Raw genomic sequence first — 22,571 nt, 5'->3', positions numbered from 1 at the left:
TGTCCCTATCGAGCATTTCCATCGCGGCGGTCCAGCGTCTGAGCGCACCTGCACGACTTCACTCTTGCATTGCAGACTGACCTTGAGCCTTTTGAGCGCTTTTGGCGTCAGTGCGTTGCTGTCGGAACCGCACTTCCTATCACCGACGCCCGAACGGGAAGGACCAGGTGACTTTGCGATGTGTTGAGCCTGCCATTCATCTTGAACTGGCGGTAATACTCTCGGCACCATCTCCAGTCGTCGATTCATCGGCCAACACTCTCTTCAACGATGGTCTGTTCACTCTCGCGATGGCGGGAATGCTGTAATACCGGGCGCGCCAAGCTCGATTGCCTGTTGTTGCTCATGCTGTGAGCGTTGTTTGTCCCGTTTGAGACGACTTCGTCTGGTGATCCCGTCTTCCTCGCGATGGGTGTATCCCCGTCTTGTTCGTGAACTAATTTCTCAATGTTTGCCTCTGTCAGCGGCATCGACGGTTCATTTTGCGGTCCCTGAGAGCTGCTATGCCGGATAAGTTGCGGGCCTACCAAGGAGAGAAGCTTCTCATCTCGCAATTTCCTGTCTCTTTCTTCCGCGTGGATGCGCCGCATAGCCCTCTCACCTTCGTTTTCGGTGGATCTGGCAAGTGCTGTGTCGCTTTGGTAATGGAGGCGGTCAAGTTCTGCGGTCAGTGCCTGCGCCGTTGTTTCAGATTCCACCGATATACCAGTTTTGCCTAACTGATTCTTTTCGCTAAAGTTCGTTTTGGGACTTGGGATTGCGACGCTGTGTCGATCATTATCCGTAGTGAGTGGCTTGTCCTTGGCCGTTTTTCGCCGTCCTTCGAGCGCCCACTTGACAAGCATCTTCGAACCATTAGAAGATCCACTATTGGGCTTGTGGAACGAACGTACCTTCTCCAGTAGCTTTCCTTTTACCGGTTTAGCGAGATAGTCCTGTGATCATGTCTTAGTATCCTTCACATCTTCATGTAGTATTCACTATCAGCAGACACTCACATCCATTCCACAGGAGACACATTTCTCCTTGTCACCTTGGATTGCACTGGCCGTCATGGCAACAATGGGGACGCCTCGAATCTCGGGCATGTTCCGCCATGGTGCTTCTGTTCGGATGGCATGGGTAGCAGAATAACCGTCTCGAATAGGCATCTGCATCCGTGTCAGCAACTAATACGGGTGTAATTTAGAACGCGCCTTACCTGCACATCCATGAGGATGATGTCTGGGCGTGGATGTGATGGGCTAAACTTTTGGGTCAAATACTCCAGTGCCTCTTGTCCATTCCATACTGCATTGACAGAGAAGTGCAGCTTCTTGATCGTCTTGAGTGCAATTTGCTGATTGATGTGACTGCATACTTGTTAGAATGTGAATTGCAATACATGTCGTAGCACACGTAGAATTTACTTACTTGTCCTCGACGACCAAGATATGGACTTGCTGTCTTTCGCTCTCTGAGAGACTGATGAGATGGTCCGGAATGCTTGGTTTGATCATTGGGTATGCCGAATTTCCATTGGAAAGTTGTGGTGTCAAAGGTGGTGTGTGACCTTCTGAGCTGCCACAAGAGACTGACATGTCACTTTGAAGCCGGTCTGGAATCGATTCGAGATGCACAAGCGGCGATTCACCGTCTTGTGATGGAGCGCGCATGAACGGTATCCAGAATGTAGCAGTGGTGCCTTGACCCAGTTTCGAGTCCAGCCATATCTGACCTTTCATGAGTTCGACCAAGTTCTTGCTGATGGTTAATCCCAAGCCGGTACCGCCAAACCGCCGAGCTGTGGATGAGTCTGCCTGGCTGAACGGTTGGAAAAGCCTCTTGCGCACCTCCTCCTCTATTCCAATGCCCGTATCGACCACACTGAAGTTCACCGTAACCATATCCTTGGACTCCTGACTGATCATGACTGAGAGTTTGACGGTACCCACGGAAGTAAATTTGATGCTGTTCGTAAGCACGTTGGTCAGGATCTGTCGCAATCTGCCTGGATCTCCCATCACTCGCAGATCCGCTTGCACCTCATCTTGGATGGAACTCTGGTAGTCTAGACCTTTCCTCTGTGCGGCAAACGACATCATCTTGTTGACATCCCGAAGAACTACGCTCAGGCTGAACTGCACTTCTTCAACATCCAGTCTTCCCGATTCAACTTTGGAGAAATCCAATATGTCATTGATTACGGTCAGGAGGCTGTTTGCAGATCGGTGTATGTTTTCAGCACAGTCTTTCTGCTCATCGTTGAGGTTCATGTCAAACAAAAGCTCGCTCATGCCGATCACGCCGGCTATAGGTGTCCGAATCTCGTGCGACATGTTGGCCAAGAATTGGGATTTCATGCGACTCGCTTCCTTTGCTGCCGCTTCGTTGGCGAGGAGCCTCGAATTTTCCTTCTCCTGTTCCTTCAACTGTTCTTCTCTTTCACGTAGCTCTGTAATGTCCATCGAGACACCAATGACACCGTCGACAAAAGCGTTTCCTTCGATGCCTGCTGTTCGAGAGGCGCTCATGAGTGGCACTAGGCGAGTCCGGTAATAGCGAGCTTCTGACATGTATCCCCCGTTCACGATTTCATCAGACTGTTTCCCTTGGAGAATCTCTTGGATCGGTCCTTGCCAGCGCTTTCGATCGTTGCCGGTCAGCTCGAATACGTCAAGAATGTTTCTTCCGAGCAGTTCTTTCTTTTTCATGCGTTCATGAGGTGTAATATCGCCCTCAAGGACCTTGACTTCGTTGTTGCGGTCGATGACCCACAGAACGATCTTCGCGTATTGGATAACTTGCTGCAATTGTTCTCTCGTTTGTCGTGCTTCTTGTCGGGCCATTACCAGGTCATGGATATCAGTGCACGTGCCAAACCACTTGACTATTCGTCCCGAGTCGTCGTAGAACGGCAGGGCTCGCCCTAACATCCATCGCCACTCTCCATCGTAGCGTTGACACCGGTATTCCGTGTTGTATTCGTCGCCGGTCTTTAGCGAATGGAACCAACGCGGAGCAGTTGTGGCCATGTCGTCTGGATGGAATGGTAGTCTCCAACCTTCCCCGAGGGATTTATCAGGAGTGAGGCCCGTGTAGTCGTACCAGCGTTGAGAGAACCAGTCATGCATTCCGTCAGGAGTAGTCGTCCAAACCATAACCGGCATGAAGTTGGCGATGTATTCGAATTGCTTTTCGTTCTCTTCAATCTGTGCTGCAATTTGCTTGGTGTATTCAGTGATGTCCTTGAAAATCACTATACCACCAAGAAAATCTCCAGTCTCATCGTGAAACACTGGTTCTCCGTTGATCTCATACACCATCCGAGTTCCCGTCTGAGGATGCCGCATACCGATCCGCCGCTTATCAACCCTGTCTCTTGTGCGGCAGACCTCGATGATGGGAAATTCGTCGATGGCCAAAAGGCGCTGGAAGTCTTCAGTCCAACATGAGAACTGGGAAAGAAAATCCCTTTGGTCGCCAGGTATATACGATGCGTCGCTGGATAAGAGTCGAAGAAGAGCCTTGTTTGGTATACCAAAGCTCTTGTCTTTCCACATAGCTGTGCAAGGTTAGGCAATTGTTAAGTTTTGAAAGATGAGAAAACAACATACCATACGCGGGCATGGTAATAGAATTCAAAATGGCGTCTTTGAGCTGGGTTGCCTTTTGAAAGACCGAGGCAGAAGCAGCCATGTCGCCGTTGCCCTTGGTAGGAGGGCCACGAGGAGGAAATTCTGGTTGTTGTAGTGTAGGTGTGACTACTTTGGATGCGCCATTCGAGTTACTGCCTGAACGGCGACCTGAAGAAGTGCTTGAACCAGAGCTGCGCGACTTGTCAAGATACGCCCCCGTGTTGGTTCGATTGACCATGCGGCTGGAAGAAAGTGTATTTTTTGCAGCAGTCGTAGCTGTTGCACTCGTGAATGTCAGCGTATAGTATTGCGTGTCTTCAATACTCCATATGGAGATGATGCAAGATGCCTGCATGGCTTCCTTGTATGCAGACTTCCTCTCGGACCTTTGCAGTGTGCCATCAGGACCTAAAACAAGTGGTGCAACAACCACATCTACTAATACATCGTGCACTGTGGTTCGCGCAAGATTGGTGGTACTCAAAGGCGGTAGAGATTCTGTGGCTTGTTCGTTCGGTTGGTAGGGTGCTTGCGTGGCAGTTGGTGTTGTGTGACCACTCCCCATGTGAGAGTCTCCGTCTTCATCTAAACTGCTTGCATTCGAATCTTTTATCACGCACTCTAGGAAGTCCTGCACGGTTGGGCGTCAGCAAGTCTGACAACCTCTGGCAAAGACATGAAGTCTAAGACGAACCTCCCATGTGATTAGAATTGGAGAGCCATTTTGTAGTATATCTACACCAAGTTCACCCATGGTTTTGTCTTGTAAGACGTCGGATATGGAAAGGTCATTGATGCTTTCAAAGCCAATACCGAACAAACGGGCCATGGCTTCATTAGCCAATATGACAGTCTTCTGCGATGATAGTACGAGGATAGGGACTGGCAGGTACTGCAGTGCAGTGAGAGACGCCATGGTGGCTGACGGCGCCGCAAGATGCATTGACATGTTGTCGCTGTGTATGGAGCTTGGCGAGGCAGATCTGCATCGCTCTCCCATGGCAAAGTAACCGCCATCGGCGGATCCGGTTTCGGCCATTCTGATTACGATGTTACGGTGGTGCGAATGTGCAGTCGGCCCAGGATGGTGATGCGATTCGCGATTCGCGATCGGTCTTCGGCGCGGGAAGAATGGCCGTACTGCCGAACGGGGACGGAAAATAGGTATCGGCGCCTCAGTCTGAACATGCCACAGCAGCGACAGCAGAGTGACGGGGTCGAAGATGCAGCGAGACCATGGAGAATATTGCGCGCAGGCGTCGTTGTGGCAAGAGGGAAGGCGACGGAGCGAGTCTGAGGATTTACAAAGTGGAGGACGTGTAGAGTGAATAGGCGGGCAGATCGGTTCTAGGCCTGACAATCGATAGGCGCACGGGCGGCAGTGAGGACATGGAGTGCAGGGCACCGTGAAATGTACTGTGGGTTCCCAACACAGCCTCTCTTCACATGTGATAGACAACAAAGACACGAGCAGAAGAATGGTGGGCAGAGTCAACTACAGTCTCTGCCTGAAGCTGAAGGAGTTCTAGAACGATGCTTTCGGCCCGGGGGACTGGCATGCGAATGACGCAGATTGTGAAAGACAGGCCATGAGACGGCGCGCCTTCGTCCCGGTTGAGGTTACCTCTCCGAGCCCTGCGATTCGACGGGGAACGACCTAGTTACAATCTGGCGTGAGGACAGGCGTTCGTTCCTTTGCCCGTCCCGCTTTGGCATGACGATCATCTTGGGCTCCGGGAATGGTTTTCGGCTAAGCATCTCCCACATGGTCAACATGTGCAGACGTATTGAATCACTCCATGATGCCCGACCAACTATTAGGCTATGGATGAATGGACAAAAAGGCCGTCAGGAATCTATGCATCTATTGCCGTGGCAAGCGATCCACGTCGATCGAAGACATCGATGACATGGTAATGTTTACGATTGACAAAATGTTTTGAAAAGGGAAGGTCCAAAACAGGAGCCCGACAAAACCCGTCCTGCTACATCTGGAGTCTTTGCATATGCGCGGCCCAGGAAATGATCTTCTAGCTATTTAGACAGCTGACTAACGAATACGAGATGCGCCATCTGCAGGGATGCCACATGGATGCGGAGGATTACATAATCCCGAGGCTCCAATGTTGAATTCACCAACGACAGCTGTCTTTCTAGTAGCCTGGACCTTCGTCAACTCTAGCCATCTCGTCGCGCCCAAACGTACACAAACCTAAATTCCACGTCTATTCGGACATCCAAAATGTTCTTCTTCGGGCTTGGCGGGTTGTTTTATGGTAATCAATGTCAAGATGCATTTGCCAGAGTAACTCGCTAATACGCGCAGTCGCCGTACTCCTCACCAACGCCATAGCAATCCTCTCCGAAGACCGCTTCCTTGCACGTAGTACGTGAAATCCCATACAATTCATTACCCAGACCGCAACTCCAAACGCGCATACGCCATTCCCCGCTACACACGAGCAATTGGACTGACAACCGACAGTTGGATGGACAGCATCTGCAGAACCCGGCTTCCACGGTCAACGCGACGACGCGAGTATCAAAGCGCGCTTGATAAACCTTGTCTCTTCGGTACGGACATTGATGAGGAGTATGTGTACCCCTCCAAGCGGCCGTCTTCCCCTCATACATCAAATGGGCAGGGTTAAGATGAGTCTTGACCAGGACAGGCAGGCTGACAAATATACAGTACCACTGATGTTTATCAATACTGCTATGATAGGGTATTTGTTAGTTCTTGGCTGAGCGCGGCGCATATGGAGTCACGGCGTTTTCAAAAGGCATACATGCGGCGTTTGGCGCGGTACCTGCCGTGTGCGGGCTTTGGTATGAAAGCCTACAGAGAGGCTTGTAGTTGTACAATCTGAGATCTCGTGGTTGTCAGTTGCTGCAGCTTTACACTCGATATTCAACTATTTACTCACCATCTTCGAAATGACTGCTTTGTCGTGTGTGTACAACACTTGCCCCTGGCGACATATTATCTTGCAGATGGGGCCGAGTTGACAGTCGATATTAATTTTCAGCATACTTGCTTGATTACCCATGTATCCAGGATACATACGTATCGTCCCAACAACAAATTACCATATAGTCAGTCGAATCCCCCCAGACATCCTCAAGGGCAATGAGGTTGCATTATTCGATATGGTACTGGTGACTATAAGATACAGCTGGAAAGATTCTGGCAAGCGTTGAACTGGCGGGCAATCAGACTACACACACGGTTCCAAATGGGGGATTCAACGCGCCTTCCCGCCGGGTCATCTCACTAGCAGTATGATACCAGAAGAACGGACCTGTAGCTACGGAGCCAATTCCAAATCATGTAAGCACCAATAAGTATCACTACAGTCGTATTAATTTCTTCGCTAACAGATATAGAACATAAGCCAACGCTTCAATCCCCCTCTTTTCTTTGCCTCCAGAAATTCGAAACATGATTTTCAAAGAGGTCTTAGGTAGCTTTAATCCATAATGTCAAAGTGTCCCAGTGTGTCTTCCCCAGGTGAACAACAACAGCTTCCCACTTTCTTGATCTCTTCAATATGTTGGATTGAATGAAGTGGGTTAGGTAGCCGCCCCTGCCTAGTGGCTATCAACGATAATATCTAGCTCCTTATCCTGATAGTGTCCAAATTACACGATCCACGACGACAGCCCGAGCTCCAAAAAAAAACTCGTCTTTTACCGCATTTCGCATATAACATGGAGGGTGTCAACATGTATTGATCTCTATCTACACCTTTCTCTTTTTCAACTCGCGAAAACTTCACATGAAAATTCACGACTCGTCAATCGCTGCTTGCACTAATGTCACACGCAGATGCAACTCTCTTTGCACAAGATGGTTACTCAAGAGGTGTTCATAATATCCTATCGTCCCTACAGCGTACGCTTTGTACGACCTTTGAAAGAAGAAGAAAACAGAGAACTCTTGAAAACATAGGTATACAACTATTTGAACAATGGAAAAGGCCTCCTGCAGTATAGAAAAAAGGTACAAGGTAGTGTACGGGGTCTATATAACTCCCATGGTCTCTTCTTCCGAGTCCCTAACCTAGACCATTCCTTTTGGCTTTCGTCCGAAGCCATGTATCTGTCATGTGCACATATTTCTCCTCTTAAGAAGCAGCCTTGACTTCAAGGGCGCCATTGGCGCTCTCCTTGATCATTTGCGTGTCGCCCCCTCCTTCGCTCTTGACCACAGGTGTGGCTACCCTCTCCTCGCCAAGCACCTCTGGCCTCCACCTGATCAACAGCTTGCGTGCACTTGGCTTTGCCCTATCATTCTCCACCCACATCTCCGCTAGGATGTCGACCACAATCTTTCGAACAGGTGGCCTGAACATGTAAAGATAGTGCAACGCGTTACACGCCAGGTCGATGCGTTCAGGATCCTCAGCCATCTTCTTGAGGCGCACCAGAATGCTGTAGTCAATAGTGGGGATTTCCGAAAGGAAACGGAGAAGAATCTTGTCTGTGTGCTCAATGTATGGGAGTATGCCATCGATGAGACGGAGCGCGCAACGGTGGTAGTTTCCTTTTGGTGGTTTCGACTTTGTGTGGCCGTTGGACGAGCCATTTGTGGCAGAGTCTTCGGCGGCTTGGCTGAGGACCATGTCGTTGTACCATTCCTCATTTAACCAAGAGATAGCGACGTCGATGCGCTTCTTCCAGTCGTACATGATGTACTGGTACAGTCCATCTCTTACAGCATCGCTGAGTTTTGTGTTGCCCTTCGCGCTCTTGACGGCGTACTCATCCTTGATGCCTTCTTCAGGGTCATCAAGGCCAGCACTTGCGCGCGTGGCCAATCTTGACAGTATAGTGACCCATGCGTCTCGAGTGTAGTCGATGGCAGCGAGCCGATTAAAGCCGCCTTTGTTGGTCCTGCTCTTCTGCGTCTCATCTACACTGCTCAGCATGCCGAAGGCTCGTTGTACAGTCATATCACCGTACTTCTGAACATCCTGTTCTGATAACGGAGGTGCCTCGGGCAACTTGTAGGGCGCTAGCGCCGTGGTTGGTCCGGACTGAGACGCGAAAGGATCTGAAGGGACGCCGTCCATTTTGTTGATGATCTGTTCGGCATCTTCAGGCTCGAAGTCGGGTTCGTATTCTTCTTCGTCTTCTGCAGCAGGAGCTGTGGGTGGCCGTTGAGGTTGGCTTGCAGCGGTCTGGCGGAGTATCTGGTAACGAGCACGCACCGCCTGGGTATACGTTAGCAGATGCTTGGATGATATAGTCGTTTACATGGTTGACCCAGGTCCGAGGTCAACTTAAGAAAACAGGAAAACATCACATACGTTGATAGCTTGCTCTAGCTTTACTGGGTTGACTGACTGCAGAACAGGTATGACAATCCTTAGCAATTGCTCCGGATCTCTGAAATTCTGCACGTCAAAGTTTGCAGTGCTTCCTTCAGAGTTCAGAGTATACAGTTGTCGCCAGCTCACTTCACCGGGCGGTAGCGGTTGGACAGATGGTGTACGGCTTGGAGGTTCAGCGATCAATCGCTGTCTCTTGGCTTGATCAAGTCCATCAGTCGGTTCACTAGGAGCTGGGCGTTTACGGTTAGATTCATCAAAGACCTCCACCCGTGTGCGATGCATGCGCTCCAAGAACTGCTGTATCCGCCCGTTCACTGGGTTTTCAGGATTTCTGCGTGTGTTAGTATGAGCAGTGCGGTCAGGGGTAGGTGCAAACATACCGCTTCATGATGTTCACCAAGAGCGCGCGTGTGGTACGCTCAATCGACTTCATGATGACCTTGTTCTTGGGTGTCATGGGCGAATTGGCAAGCTTCAAAGGGTTGAAGTTGAAGACACTATTCATGATCTTGTTTGCAGCATTTGGTCGGCGATGGATCAACATGCCCAAACTATTCAGCGTAGCAGTCACGAGAAGGCCGTCACTAGTGCCTGTTAGAGGTGTACCATCAGTCTGCGGCTGTCTATCTAACCTGTGATCTCCGTGTATAATGTCCAGCAACCTGTCTAATAATCCATGTCCTTCAGCCTCGAGGCTTGCATATGGTATGAGAGGATGATCGCGCGGTACGAGAGAAAGGGAGATGTCGTTGGGATCGGCTCGCTGCAAACATCAGATGACTGCATATGTATTTATTTGGGAACAGCACTTACCCGGGGGTCTGCAATGCCTGGTGTCTGTACCAGAACGACTTGCTGGAGAAACTTGACGCAACATATGCGCACACCTGGAGCAGCTGTATCCATTCGGCGCAGGATATTCGACTTGATGCCAGCCATGAGCTGCCACTTTTGCGCATCGCTGGGGTCGGAGACACTGGGCACAAGCAAGTATGAGAAAATGTTCGTATAACTGGAGTCTCGTGCATGCAAGCTTAAAGGGACTTATGGGCGCGCATTGCATATTTGACACGAGGGGACTCTATCTGATGCCTGGAGGGGTAACTTACGTGTGTTTGTAGACCAGCGGGTACACACTCGCGGCCGCCTGGATGGAGCTCTTGATGACGCTCTTGTCGTCGACATTGTCAAGGTAGGCTTTCAACGTAACAAGCACCGAAGGTGCGTTGTTCTGCTTGATCTCTTGGGGCCAGGTTGGCGATGCAAAAGCCTCAGCTAGAAAGTCGGCGCCCCATCGCTGAATGTCGACACTCTGGTCTTCACTGTAGCCGATGATGGGAAGCACGCCTGGTATGATGGTAGGATAGTATCTACCGTCGCCTAGCGCGAGCGACCGGGCTGATTCCATCTGCTGAATCGTTTGCGAACTCATCATGGGCGGTTGGATGACGCAGTGCACAGCAAGAAGAGCTTTGTTTCTTTGAGGGGTGTGAAGCGCAGCAGCAGCAGTAGTAGTGACGTTTGTTCACGCGCGCGACGCAATCAAACTAAGAGCGCGACAAAGACCGGTATCCGCCGTCAAGGCCTCTCCCATTCCCAGCAATATTATCGTTCAAGAGGCGAAGAGAGTGTAGAGAAGCAAAGGGAGTTGCGCGCCTGGTGTTGTTGACTACAGCTACCGAGTGAGGTGAGTGACGAGTGAGCCGAGTGTTCGCGGCTGCCGCATAACTATCATCGCACCTGCTTGCCAAGCCCGACTAGCCTGGTGGAACTCACCACCGCGGCGAGATCCATTCCTTCCCCGCAAGACAGCGAGAGTCAGGACGCCACCATGGGATAGTGAGTGCCCTATGTGAATGCATACTCGTCATGTGCGCATAATAACATTGGCAGCAAACCATTCCGTTCGACCTACTATGACGACCGCATGCGGGCATCGCCGGCCCTGTTGCGAGCCAGAGCACCGTACATTCTCAAAAACACAATCAGCGGCGTCGCTATCTGCGCCCTGGTTGTCGGCATATGTACGGATACATGCCCCGCTAATATGATACCTTGACTCACATTCCATAGACTCCTACACGATAAATGCCATCTCCCAGGACGAATTCGAAGATGTCGTGGTCCCCGACAAGCCTCTTGATCGATCTGCGCAGCAATCGCTAGGCACCACCCAAGCCTTGCAACAGGCCGTTGATGCGCGCAAGTAGAGGGCGATATTACCTTGTCAGTTGGGTGTACAAATACATGTATGCATTGGGCTGGCGCTATAGGAATCTTTCAGGGAATACCACTTGCTCACCACTGGCCATCATTTTGTGCCGACCAAGTTTTGTCTGGAGTGACAAAGTTCGTGGATATCAAGTGTCTTTGCTCGAGCCCAAGTGGGCTCGTAATCCGGATTACCCGCAGAGAACATAGGGTCTGGTCGCGTCCCGTAAACTGTCCATATCCACACGATCGCTTCATTCGCTTGCTTTCCCAAACCTCCGCTCTGTCCCATGGAATAGTCTATGACCCTTCGCTCGCCTCGTTCTCGTTCTTCGTTTAGGTCGGCTCCCAGGTACTCAGTGACTTCGTAGCTCAGAAGTATGATGTATTTCATTTATGAACCACATCTCGTGGCAACGTATGCTTGCCTATTGTGGGCCTTATTTACTTAGTTCTTACTATATTATGCTGTTTTTTCTTTGACCCTGTGAGTAATATGGCGGAAATAGCCCACAAGATCCGGTACAATATTCCTCTCAAAGTTTCGTGCGCACCTGTATAAAATCTCATAATTTCCTGTTTTATCCTCGAAACCATTCACTCCTTGAAGATACACTCTCCAAAACAAAGAGGACTTGAAGCTCGGTCTGTAGGTCACATCCATGAATGTCTTTTAGCGGTTACTGGATTAAAACTAACGTTAGTAAAGAAGTGCCCGAAATTTCAACGACAAATCTATATTCATACTCCTATCTTCATCATGGATATCACTATGTTCACCGTGGGTGAGCAGCCCAAAGAGGCTTCCATCAAGAAGCCTCTTGACTGCCAGGAATCAAAGCCACACTCTTCGATTCGCCGCTGGCTCCGCAAGACAGGCGACTTCGCCTTACTCAAGACTTTCCGCAAGCATTCCGACTCTTCTTTGACTAGCAAAACGAACAAGAACAACTCTGTCGAATCTGTTCACGAGCTTGAGTCGCTTAGTAAAGCCACCCCGGCTCATCCTGCCCGCAAAGACAGCCTCGTGGAAGAAGACACTCCCATTACCAAGATCGATGACAAGGCTCTTTCCGAAAGCATCGCAAACGTCCTCAGGCCCAAAACGGGTATCAACACGTTGTCGCCTACAACTGCAGCCAAAAGCAAAATCCAAAAGCCAGCCGAAGGAGCTCTAGTCACACAAGATACGATGCGCATGATTATGGAGTCAAACAAGAGGCGTGCCGCAGGATCTGGCCAGTATCGAGGTGTGGACAAGACCTTGGGGACCACTGTCATTGCTTCACATAAAAAGCCTATGACAAGGGCAGTGACCGCACCCGCAAACCCGCTCAGATGGTCGCAAGATTAGAACGGTAACCCTGCTTTGAGAAGAGGCGGTCTAATTCTGGAAATTTCTTTTATCCACGGTGTTTTTATTTTCTCAAGTTGAGGTGTTCCGGAGTAATTCATGGAGCATTACAGATTCACCAGCCTCACTACGACCCTCTACAATACAGGTTTAGGACTCAACCAGAAAATCATTAAATTCTTACTATCATGCCCACTATGAGATGTGTTTAACTTTTGTGACTCCTAAACCCCAATCGAAGTTCCAAAAGGGAAGATTCGTATACTCACCTGGGTATCATAAGATGCTTGACAGTGTGGAGTGAGTACCTAATAGGTGTGCCTGGCGACTACAGCGGTCTGTGTACACAGGTATGTCAAGTACTTTGACCCAGGTGTGCTCCAATAGTGTGCTATTTCGCTTTCAGCATCATGTCAATGGCCTGCACCACTTTTCCAATATGGGTGACCCCTTCACTGTGCCCCGCGACGAGCTGTTCTGCATGTATCGCCATGACCTGCTCCGCGAGAGCTGCAAATGTAGTTCGGTCTATGGTGTTGCTAATCTTGTTCATCAAGTCCGTTATGGAGTGGTGCTTCTGTACTCCTCCATGTTGGTCTCGCAGTGCGGTCGCTTGTGCTTCCCAGAAATGCTTGATATCCTGGAGTGCTTGGCGCACACGGAATACGAATGCGACATCGGATCTAGTGTTGGCTCAGCTTCGTCCGACGCCGTCCGATCCACGCATATGCCTTGAAGTCGTTGGAAGATCTCAATATCAGACAGGACGTGTATGATGACCTCTTTCAGAAGTGCCACACTCCATCCGTCTCTTGCACGGCTGTGTGCTAGTTCGAGGAACACGGCCAGGCTCTCGTAGGGAAGTCTTCCGCCGAGGTTTTCGGTACGCATTGTGTCATGTAGGGCCTTGATGAGATGGAGGTCGAGTGTGCATATTCGCGGGTTTGAATTCTGCAAAGACTTAAGTTATTGTACTGTACTGAACAGGGAGGTTGGTTACGAACGAACCTTGACTTCGGATACGACCTTGTCTGCGTCTGTGGCTGTGATGGCGTTGTCGAAATCATAGAATGCCTCTGTTCCTTCGTCCTCGGGCAGCTTCGCCAGTTCGGGTAGCATGTTGTCGACGGTCTGTCGGAGAGCTTTCAGCGCATCTGGCTCTCTCGTCAGGTCATACAGCGAGTGCTGCATTAGAAGCATGTTCGCTGCATTCTCTTCCCTCGTGACATGTAGCGTTTTGGACGTTGTCTCCGCCGACCCTTCGTTGATCTTGGTAACCGGTCTGTCGGGTAGTGGCGATGACATTGTTTGAGTTGAAAACCTCGTGTGTTTGGAGATGTCAAGGTTTTGAAGCTGATGGGTCTGTAGATACAGGGCAAACGGTGGGGGTGAGTCGGTTTGCGTTTGCAGGTGAAGGCGGCGGGTCTGTAGATACGGGGCAAAAGGTGGCGGTGAGTCGGTTTGCGTTTGTAGGTGAAGGCGGCTTGCGTTTGCAGGTAAAGGTGGAGCATCACATATAGAGAGTAGACATCTCCCCGTGACACCACACTCGCCAGAACACCACACTCCCCTCCAGAGCATTAAAGCACCATACAAGAAGATATACCTTTCGTAAGAAGACCGCGTTCACCAGGATACCACCTCAGGTTCTCCACTATGGACGCCGAATTCCCAGGTTAGGACACTGTCCGGGACACGAACTTCTACAATGTCATCAAGGGCGTCAAGGATGTAGTCCATTTCACGGCGACGGAAACTGGTCAAGTCAAAAGAGGCGAAGGAAAAAGCCCGACCGACCGGTTAGAACAAGCAAGGAGTGACCTGAGGAAAGACATGTTCCGGTTGATCACGAGCCCGCACATTCAAGTGCAACGTCCAAAGCCGCTGCAATTCAACGGAAACACAACTCTGGCGTTTCGCGCGATACGGAAGACGAACGAAAAGATCCAGAATACTGCTCCAGAACAAGTCGAACAAGTCGAGTCACTTCAAAAGAAGCTCAAACACGATGTCCAACGTGCAGCGATGTGTCTGGATCCGAGCCGCAACTTCGAAGACGAGGAGGAAGGCGAAAAAGAATCTGCTTAAGGTAGGCTGATTATATGATGCGTTGTAGTAACAGTAAAATAACACCCTCTTTGCAGGATCCCACGAGAATCGGCGCAGAAGCACTCGTCTCACGTCTTCTTCAAGGAGGGACTATGATGAGCGCGAGGAAGAAGGATACGACCTTGGAGAATAGGACTTCAACGATGTGGAATTGGCGTGTAGGGTTAATGCGGATATTGAACTGTGGGCTTGGGCGAGAATTTGTGCCTTCCTACTTTGATAGAGTGCGACTGACCTCCGCTCTCCATGGTGCCTTCCCATGCTTTACTCACCCCGCCTGACTTTTGACGCCCTTCCACAATCAAATTTGCTCTTTTATACTCCAATCTTCTCTCTTCCATATCCCGGTGTGCAGCACTGACCGCGCCAACCTGTATCTTTGGACATCGTCCGATCGCGTCCTTCAAGCCTCTGGTGTGTGGCATGCAGCTACATCTCATAGGTGCAGATAGGCTATAGGTAGATTACAATGAATGATGCACGTTCGAGACGTCCATTTCATCCTACATTCTACGTGCACCTAGGTGTCATAATATACTTAACCGCGTGGGTAAGCCCCTAATAGGCACAGATGTCAATGAGCAAGCTGAGCGAGCTCAGCCAATTGGCTTGCTCAGCCAATTGAGCGGAGGCCAGCAGCTCGCTCGGCTCGCTCGGATTGGCTGAAACAGGGCTGTCAGCTCGCTCGGCTTGATGGGCTCAGTCCCGATTAGGAAAGTTATATAGAAACCTTGGTGTTGAGTTTCTCAGCTAATATCCCACTTATGTACACCGTATTTCGCGTCCATCTCCTCATCGCTGATAGCCTCCTTTACAGGCACCTCACCACTGCCAAATCCAGCTCTTATCCATCGTCGATCGCACTGTATTGCTGCTAGAAGTTGCGGAGAAATGCTGCGCCGACGGGGCTCGAGGAGGTCACCCAGCTCGCTGAATAAGCGCTCACACTCACAGCTTGAGCCTGGGATTGATAGCATGTCGATAGCAAATTTGCTAAGGCTGGGGTAGCGATCGCGGAGTCCTACCCAGTATTTTATAGGGTCGACGCCCTCGCTAGCGATCGGTTCGCTGCGTTTCCAAGCCTCATATTCATCCTCCTCGTTCTCCGTAAGCCCTGCAGGCTCAATAAAGCTGTTGATAGCGTCGTCTATATCATTGTGCCTGACTTTGGGGCGTAAGCGCGGCTTCGGTAAGCTTTTGTACTCCGCCCACAAATGTTGAAACTTGCGGTTGCTGCTCTCTAGCCAATCAGGCTTATCCGCCCACGCTGCGTCAAGGTAGCTTTTGTAGCGAGGATGAAGGATTGTAGCAGCATAGTAAGCTGGCGAGAGGTCGAGCTTGTTGTAGTACTCGCGGGCTTTAACTAGGGCAGCGCGGAGGTTGATAGCAAGGTGGTCTTCGGGTGACTCTGTATGCTCATCGTGAATGACGTCTTCATAGCTTTGCAAGCGGTCCTCATAGACTCCAAGTAAGTATTCAAATACTGGAATAACCTCAGCGATTGCTCCAAAAGCACCGCTTTTGCCGCGGCCTTCAAGCCGTTTTGTAGCTTGTTTCAGTGGCCTGAGCACATCAATATACTCAGCAATCACCTGCCAGTCATGGGCATTGATCCCATCAGACCTCATCCAATCCGGCGCTGCAGGCAGCTTGTTGTTACGACTTCGGGCGTACGCGTCTTCAGTTTCAATCTTCTGAATATGGTAGTTGGCGTACCCATTAACCGCTAATTGCAACTCAACAGCGCGCTCAAAACACGAAACGTAAGAGTTCCAGCGAGTAACAACTGGCTTGACGGGCTCCTTGATTTTGTGCTGTTCTGTTGGCGCGTTGACAGGCTGGTCCCTAATAGCGAGCTTCTGATACTTCTCAAAAAGAGCGTACTGTTGTGGTGTTTTGATGTAGTTGATAACCGCGAGAAGCACTCCTAATGGTCCATCGCCTCGCCAAGTAGCCATGTTCTCAGCTTCGTTCACGCGCTCAGTCTCCTCGTTGTCGTAGGACTCTTTCTCCTCACCCCAGAGTAGCATCTGGCCAATGAGATTAAGCGTATGAGGACCGCAGCGAAGGCGACGCTCGGTAGCGCTGAAGCCCATCTGCAAGGCGAGAGTGTTGATCGTGGTGTTGTTGTTATGTGCGTTGTCGAGGACGAAGTAACCGAGCTTGCCCACAGTGATTTCGAACTGCTTGAATATTGCCATCACGACCTCAGCCATGGCCTCGCCGGTGTGGGCACCTGTCAGTTGTGGGAGCGCAATAGGCAAGTCCCTGAGCTCGCCAGAGCTATCAACGTAGTGGGCGACGATACCTAAGTAACCGCGCTTGCCACCTTTTGTCGTCCATCCGTCAAAGCTTATATGGACTTTGCTCATTGATTCTGAAAGGCTTGCGACAACCTTTGGTAACAGGTAGTTGTACAGGCGTATAACGTATCGTGAGACGCTGTTATGAGATGCCCACAGGGCTCGTTCTGCCTCTACGCTAGCTAATTGTATCATATTGCGAAAAGACGATGATTCGAATTGTGAGAGTGGGAGGTTGTTTTCGACGAGCCAGGTGACGGCCGCAAGCCTAAACTCTTGTATATTGAAGTTGGTAAGCTCGTTGGCAACAGCCTGAGAGCAGCCCTTCTGAAGGGCGCGTTCGAGGAGAGTTTCTTTCCGAGGAGCGACGGTAGTGCGCTTACTTGGAGGCTTCAAGCCATGACCTTTCTTGTCTTCTCCGAGATGACGTGCTGGCGCTGATGGAGACTGCGAGACGTCATGTATGCCACGGCCAACAGTAGTGAACTTGTGCTTATAGCAATAGTGGCAGATCCACGTGACTTTTGCGACGTTGCTGCGCAAGGCGATGCGATAGCTATGGCTGTATACCCAGCTTGCTCGGTTCGAAAGTGATGTGGGCGGCTTGCAGTGCTTTGGGTAGCGACTCCAATTAAAGCCGTCGTATTTGTCCTCTACCCATACGAAACCCTCGTCGACAGCCTCGCTAGCTGCTCCTGAAGCTGCAACAGTGGCATGCTCGCTGCCCTCAGGTGGTGGGATGATTGTCTCTTCGGCGCGCGACTCTCGGAGGGTCGCTTCAAAATTTGGTGCTTGTGGCGCGGCGACGAGAGCTTGACGCGGCGACAGCGGTGGAGGAGGTGGAGATGGTGAGAATGGCCGAGTATCGACTAGCACAGGTTGGCTGGCAGTCCCGCGATGACGCGCTGCGACTCTAGGGCGCTTCGAAGTTGTCGCGATTTCTAGAGCATTAACGCGTGTTCTTTTTGCTGGCATTATAGCAACGGCGAGGTAGATAATAGCTGCAAATAGAGACGCGTTGATGGAGTATAGGTGAGTGTGGTGGGTGATAAGTAGTAAGTGAAGTGTCGCAGAAGGAGAATATTGTTGCCAGGCCGTTAGCCGGAAATTTAGTAGCTTATTTGCTAGAAATATAGCAAAAAAGAGTGTATTTTAGGTTATAACTAGGTTTCGAACTTACGCACTACACCTAAAAATCATCGTGAGATTGCCCCTCCACCAAGTCCTTCAGCCCCAAGTTTCCAACCGCCCCATCCAACCAAGCTAAGCAAGCTGACTGAGCGAGCGCCTATCCCTAAGCTCGCTCGGCTTGCAAGCGCGCACTGCGCGCTCAGCTCATTCGGCTTGGTCAAAACGTCCAAGCCGAGCGAGCTGAGCGAGCCGGCTCGCTCGTTGACAAGTATGCTAATAGGTGTGTCTGGCGTCTACAGTGGTCTTTGCACTCTAGTATATCAAGTATTTTATGACACCCAGGCTCTTACTCAGTGTTTTTAGCATCACGGAATGAGTTCATTGATCAACCAGGGTACTAGGGGAAAGGACAGTATGGGTAAGCACCTAATAGGTGTGTCTGGCGACTACAAGGCCTTTGTACTCTAGTACGTCAAGTATCTTATGAAACACCGGGGGATATAACGCTTCAAGGAAGAGCAGCAACAGCAGAGTAAACATATGGTGTTCTACCTCCTGAACATTCTCATTCTTACTTAGCTTCTTAGCAGTCGGTTAGCAATGTCTTCCTATCTGGCAGACTTGTCAATCAATCAATCAAGTTGTCAATCAATCATCCGGACGCCCAAAAAATCTCAAATCAATCAATCAACGATGACACTGTTGTAACTGCAATTGAATCAATCTGTAGAGTCGTGATTGATTGATTGATTGATTGATTGATTGACGTTGATGGTGTCAATATTGGTCTGAATATTGGACAATATTTGTGTCAATGTTGGTGTCAATGTTGATGTCAATGTTGGTCTCAACATCGGTAAGGTGCGTCCCTAAGTAGGGAGACACACCGTGTCCCGAGACGGATTGGTTGTTCGGACCTTCGGCGCCTCTGATGAGCAGATTTGTAGAGTTGTCATTCATCAGTAATATTCATGAAAGTATTCTCCTCCGCGTCAGGAGGCTCCGACTAGGATCTCTGCAGTGTTGATCATGCTGTCAATCATCCCGTTCACGCTGCGAAGCAACCCTCTTGCGATACCTCCCTGTCTACTCGCCACCTAAGGAGTTTCCTCAGATATTAGAGGTGTAAGGATGGAGAGCATTTAAGGACGGTCACTTCCTTAGTGTTAAGAGACCGCTCCAGCGCAGGCGTGGGCATGTCGGGAGCCCCGATGTGTGGGGGAAGTGATCCCTGCAGACGCAGACTCCGCAACAAGCAATCCAATCAATCTCAGAGTCGTCGATTGATTTGATTGTTGGCAGCCTAGCTGCTGATTGATTGTGGATTGATTGAAGCTATTTTAAAGTGGCTCAGATTGACTTGATTGACTTGATTGGTTAATTTGTACATAGGGGTCATCAAATTTCCGAGGCAGATGCCGCATTAGCGATAAACTGTTTCATCAGCTTATCTGCATGTGACTTTCTTATCATCACGTGATATTGCTATCGATAGAGGCGGACAACTCGATCTCAACCTACATTCCTAGAATAATGATCGAACCAATCTAACTAATCCAATCAATCAATCTATAGGCTTAAGATTGATTTGCTTGCAGATTAGAGCAAATTCAAGAAGTAACAGATTGGATTGATTAGATTGGTTAAACCAATCAAGTCAATCAATCTGTTCAATCCAGATTGCTTGTTGCGGACTCTGTGCAGACGGGCCCGGGCCATCGGGTCGTGTTAGCGCCTCATGATACCTATGAGCCTGCATTAGCAGGTTGAAAGAGTAACTGTATTCTATTGTAATATATTCTGCGGTATGCCTACCTAGCACACAACTTAAAATAGATGTGGCGCAGCATGTTAACGGCTTTGAGTCACGTTCCGTTGTGTCCTTTGCTTGCTTACTGAGTGCCTGAACAATGCTATTTAAGACCTGCTAATGGTTGAAGAGAATTTCGCTTGAGCTGCCTGGATATGCTGTCGATTGTATCAATTACAGCTGGCAAGAATGCATAGGATAGATCGGGAGCCTTCATACTCCGAAGAATTTCTTCCACCCAGTTTTCATGTTCTGCAAAGCACACACAACCTCGGTGTACACCGCACTCTGCAGTGCTTCGCCCTGAAGGTCATCGTCACAAGAGAAGTCGCAATGTATACATTTGCGCACGACCTCCAGATAATGATGACCTAAGGTCATGATGGAATGATGTTGTTCATCAAGCAGCTTTCTCGCTTCGATAACCTCATGGGGTGTACCATCCAGCTGGGGTCCCGCGATATCTTTTTGAGTACAGATCTCCAGTAGTGCAACGCCGAGCTTAGCCAAGGTGAGGTTACGAATGCCAAAAGTATGCTTCAGAACAAGCGATTCTTGCTTGAACTCCGTATTGGGCGAGTCATGGTCTAGAAAGCGGTTGCTCAGATGTAAGCTATTCAGTACATCTGAAATGTCGCTTTCATCGGCTTGAGATGAATCTGTAAAATATGCCACATCTTGGAGAGTCCACGCTTGCGGCAACCAGGAGGTCGAATGATATTGGAGAACAGCCTCGGCTAACTTGTGTGCAAGTGTGATTTGTTGCAGTACTCGAAAGCGTTGGACGAGACTCTTAATTGGCATCGCCCCTCGTCGCCTGGTGGAGGAAGAAACGTCGTTGATTGCGAGTTTGCTGGCATCGTAGAACATGAAACGCGTTAACGCTTGACTCTTTGCAATTTCAAGGAACCCCACACAGCCATCCTGACATGCTAACGTAGACGAGCGCACTCTCCTCACATGGCAGCATACGCTTTTTGTTGTCTTCAGGTCCAGCATCACAAAGGATTGGGCCTGAGTCGTTTTTGTGTTGCTTGTTGTGGGCGTTCGAACACATCTGACGTTGTCTTTAGGATCATTGATTCGGACTCTTTTCTTTGATTTAGCTTTACTTGGCAACTTTTGGGTTGCAACTTGCGAAGCATCTCTAAATCCATGACATAATGTGTTTGCTAGCGCTGGCGGAGGCGACTTTGGTACTCTGTATGTCGTGAGTGATGTAATGGATCGAATTTGTAGCCATATTGGCATGTCGCCAGATGGGCTACACATGGTCGTTAGTGGGATAGTTCTCATAAACCGGTTTGGGCCGCGAAGCACATCCGCTCTGACATACTTTTGGATTACGAGATTCGGGTTTGGTTGACAAGCCACGACAACATCAAGCTGCACGTTGTCATGCCCGCTTTTAGCATCAAGCGATAGCTTTGCTTGGTGTCCATTGTGAGAAGTGTTCGTGCAAGACCATGAGTCGTGGATCGACTCTCCTAGTTGTTGCGAGGCGACGCGGATCTGCTGGTAGCTCCTTGGCACGGCTTTGCGAATAATGCAAGCGGAAGGGATATCGCGTCGCTTCTGAATTTTGCACCTCTGTTTGCGCAACTTGCTCAGCGACTTGTTCCATCTGTCCAAGGAATCCAGCTGTCGAATGTATTCGTTCTCCTTGCGAGATGTGTTAAAAGCGTGCCAGATCTTCCGTATGAACTCGTGTTCCGTTTGCTTCGCGTTACCCAGGCCGTCCTCGAGTTTGGTTAGGCTGATTCGTGTTTCGCGGAGGATATCGCGCAGTCGCGTCGCGATGTTCTGGCATAGCTCGTAGTCTTGTTGCATCAAGCTTCGCAGTCGCTGCTCAATGTCCTTCCCTTGCTCCTGCCAGCTCTTGTGCGTCGGATCCTCCATCATCTCAGAAATATCGCTTGGTTGGACAATGGTTGCCTGAAGTAGAAGGCGGCAATCATTGTTGAAGTTCGCTGCCGCTACCTGGAACCTCAGCTGGATGTCGCATGCAACTTCTGCGTGCTGTGAGAAAGTCGCCAATCTACGCTTGGCTGTGCTGTAAGACTTCAGAATTTCAACAACGACCGGTACGACACCAAAGACGAGACCTGCGATTTCGATGCCCGACATCATGTGGAAGAGGAATCTTAGGAGACTTGAAAGTTGATCAGGCTGAGGACTATGATATTGTTGGCAGAGCGATGCGCAGTCTGGCTTGGCGCACATGCCCTTCCGAGGCGCAGCCTGATCGCCATGGCTGCCCACCCGCATCGACATTCCAGTAAAGAAGAATCTCTCGACCGACAATTCCTCCTCGGCTTATCGTCTAAAAACATTGAAGCATCTACTTATTGGCCCCGAGAGTTTCGAGTTGACCTCGACGCAGTCGTTTGAAAAGGACACAGCAGATTCAGCTCGTGAAGTGTAGGTCAGCCGATAAGAACTTGTGACAACCTCTCGATGCAGGACTGATATCGGACAGCGAGCGCATGTCGCGTTGGAAGGAACTTCAAGACTTAGAAGATTGCGCGCGACATTCGAGGTGTTCCAGGTAGTCGTCGCTCGTGTTTCTAGCAGAGGTTCGCCGTGAGGCCTCAGCGGTCGAGAAAGGCGGCTTGGTGATGGAGCGCTGGCAGGCTGAAACGGGACGCTCTCAAAAAACAGCATTATCACCCGCGAGCAACTCGACTCCTCCATCTATAA

The 22,571-nt window shown here is 50.0% G+C and overlaps 9 protein-coding genes across 9 annotated transcripts; 4 read left to right on the top strand and 5 right to left on the bottom strand.

The window, feature by feature from the left end:
* Positions 1-245: 245 nt before the first annotated feature.
* PtrM4_140970 (BaeS, Signal transduction histidine kinase) lies at positions 246-4,533 on the bottom strand (the record flags this gene model as incomplete). The annotated part of the gene is made up of 7 exons (XM_066109493.1): positions 246-845; positions 894-935; positions 999-1,151; positions 1,202-1,352; positions 1,414-3,544; positions 3,597-4,248; positions 4,312-4,533. The coding sequence occupies 7 exons, from the start codon at positions 4,531-4,533 to the stop codon at positions 246-248; spliced, it is 3,951 nt and encodes a 1,316-aa protein (XP_065960415.1).
* A 1,326-nt stretch (positions 4,534-5,859) lies between these two features.
* PtrM4_140960 (Yos1 domain containing protein) lies at positions 5,860-6,365 on the top strand (the record flags this gene model as incomplete). The annotated part of the gene is made up of 4 exons (XM_066109492.1): positions 5,860-5,893; positions 5,944-6,003; positions 6,103-6,210; positions 6,310-6,365. The coding sequence occupies 4 exons, from the start codon at positions 5,860-5,862 to the stop codon at positions 6,363-6,365; spliced, it is 258 nt and encodes an 85-aa protein (XP_065960414.1).
* Positions 6,366-7,744: 1,379 nt separating this feature from the next.
* Positions 7,745-10,385, bottom strand: PtrM4_140950 (DUF3453 domain containing protein; the record flags this gene model as incomplete). Its single annotated transcript, XM_066109491.1, has 6 exons — positions 7,745-8,833; positions 8,930-9,284; positions 9,334-9,537; positions 9,586-9,716; positions 9,767-9,929; positions 10,063-10,385. The coding sequence occupies 6 exons, from the start codon at positions 10,383-10,385 to the stop codon at positions 7,745-7,747; spliced, it is 2,265 nt and encodes a 754-aa protein (XP_065960413.1).
* A 399-nt stretch (positions 10,386-10,784) lies between these two features.
* Positions 10,785-11,163, top strand: PtrM4_140940 (Coiled-coil-56 domain containing protein; the record flags this gene model as incomplete). Its single annotated transcript, XM_001937896.2, has 3 exons — positions 10,785-10,792; positions 10,847-10,977; positions 11,027-11,163. The coding sequence occupies 3 exons, from the start codon at positions 10,785-10,787 to the stop codon at positions 11,161-11,163; spliced, it is 276 nt and encodes a 91-aa protein (XP_001937931.1).
* Positions 11,164-11,924: 761 nt separating this feature from the next.
* On the top strand, positions 11,925-12,518 carry PtrM4_140930 (uncharacterized protein; the record flags this gene model as incomplete). The annotated part of the gene is made up of 1 exon (XM_001937897.1): positions 11,925-12,518. One exon carries the CDS (start codon positions 11,925-11,927, stop codon positions 12,516-12,518), a length of 594 nt encoding a protein of 197 aa, XP_001937932.1.
* Positions 12,519-13,079: 561 nt separating this feature from the next.
* On the bottom strand, positions 13,080-13,823 carry PtrM4_140920 (uncharacterized protein; the record flags this gene model as incomplete). The annotated part of the gene is made up of 2 exons (XM_001937898.1): positions 13,080-13,469; positions 13,527-13,823. 2 exons carry the CDS (start codon positions 13,821-13,823, stop codon positions 13,080-13,082), a joined length of 687 nt encoding a protein of 228 aa, XP_001937933.1.
* A 528-nt stretch (positions 13,824-14,351) lies between these two features.
* PtrM4_140910 (uncharacterized protein) lies at positions 14,352-14,606 on the top strand (the record flags this gene model as incomplete). Its single annotated transcript, XM_001937899.2, has 1 exon — positions 14,352-14,606. One exon carries the CDS (start codon positions 14,352-14,354, stop codon positions 14,604-14,606), a length of 255 nt encoding a protein of 84 aa, XP_001937934.2.
* Positions 14,607-15,373: 767 nt separating this feature from the next.
* On the bottom strand, positions 15,374-17,905 carry PtrM4_140900 (Dimer-Tnp-hAT domain containing protein; the record flags this gene model as incomplete). Its single annotated transcript, XM_066109490.1, has 1 exon — positions 15,374-17,905. One exon carries the CDS (start codon positions 17,903-17,905, stop codon positions 15,374-15,376), a length of 2,532 nt encoding a protein of 843 aa, XP_065960412.1.
* Positions 17,906-20,084: 2,179 nt separating this feature from the next.
* PtrM4_140890 (uncharacterized protein) lies at positions 20,085-21,998 on the bottom strand (the record flags this gene model as incomplete). The annotated part of the gene is made up of 2 exons (XM_001937900.1): positions 20,085-21,135; positions 21,208-21,998. The coding sequence occupies 2 exons, from the start codon at positions 21,996-21,998 to the stop codon at positions 20,085-20,087; spliced, it is 1,842 nt and encodes a 613-aa protein (XP_001937935.1).
* Between the last annotated feature and the right edge of the window lie 573 nt (positions 21,999-22,571).

This window comes from Pyrenophora tritici-repentis, chromosome 8, assembly GCF_003171515.1.
Source record: "Pyrenophora tritici-repentis strain M4 chromosome 8, whole genome shotgun sequence".
Taxonomy (NCBI): domain Eukaryota; kingdom Fungi; phylum Ascomycota; class Dothideomycetes; order Pleosporales; family Pleosporaceae; genus Pyrenophora; species Pyrenophora tritici-repentis.
Note: the sequence above shows the minus strand (reverse complement) of the source record. Positions and strands in the feature narration are given on the sequence as shown.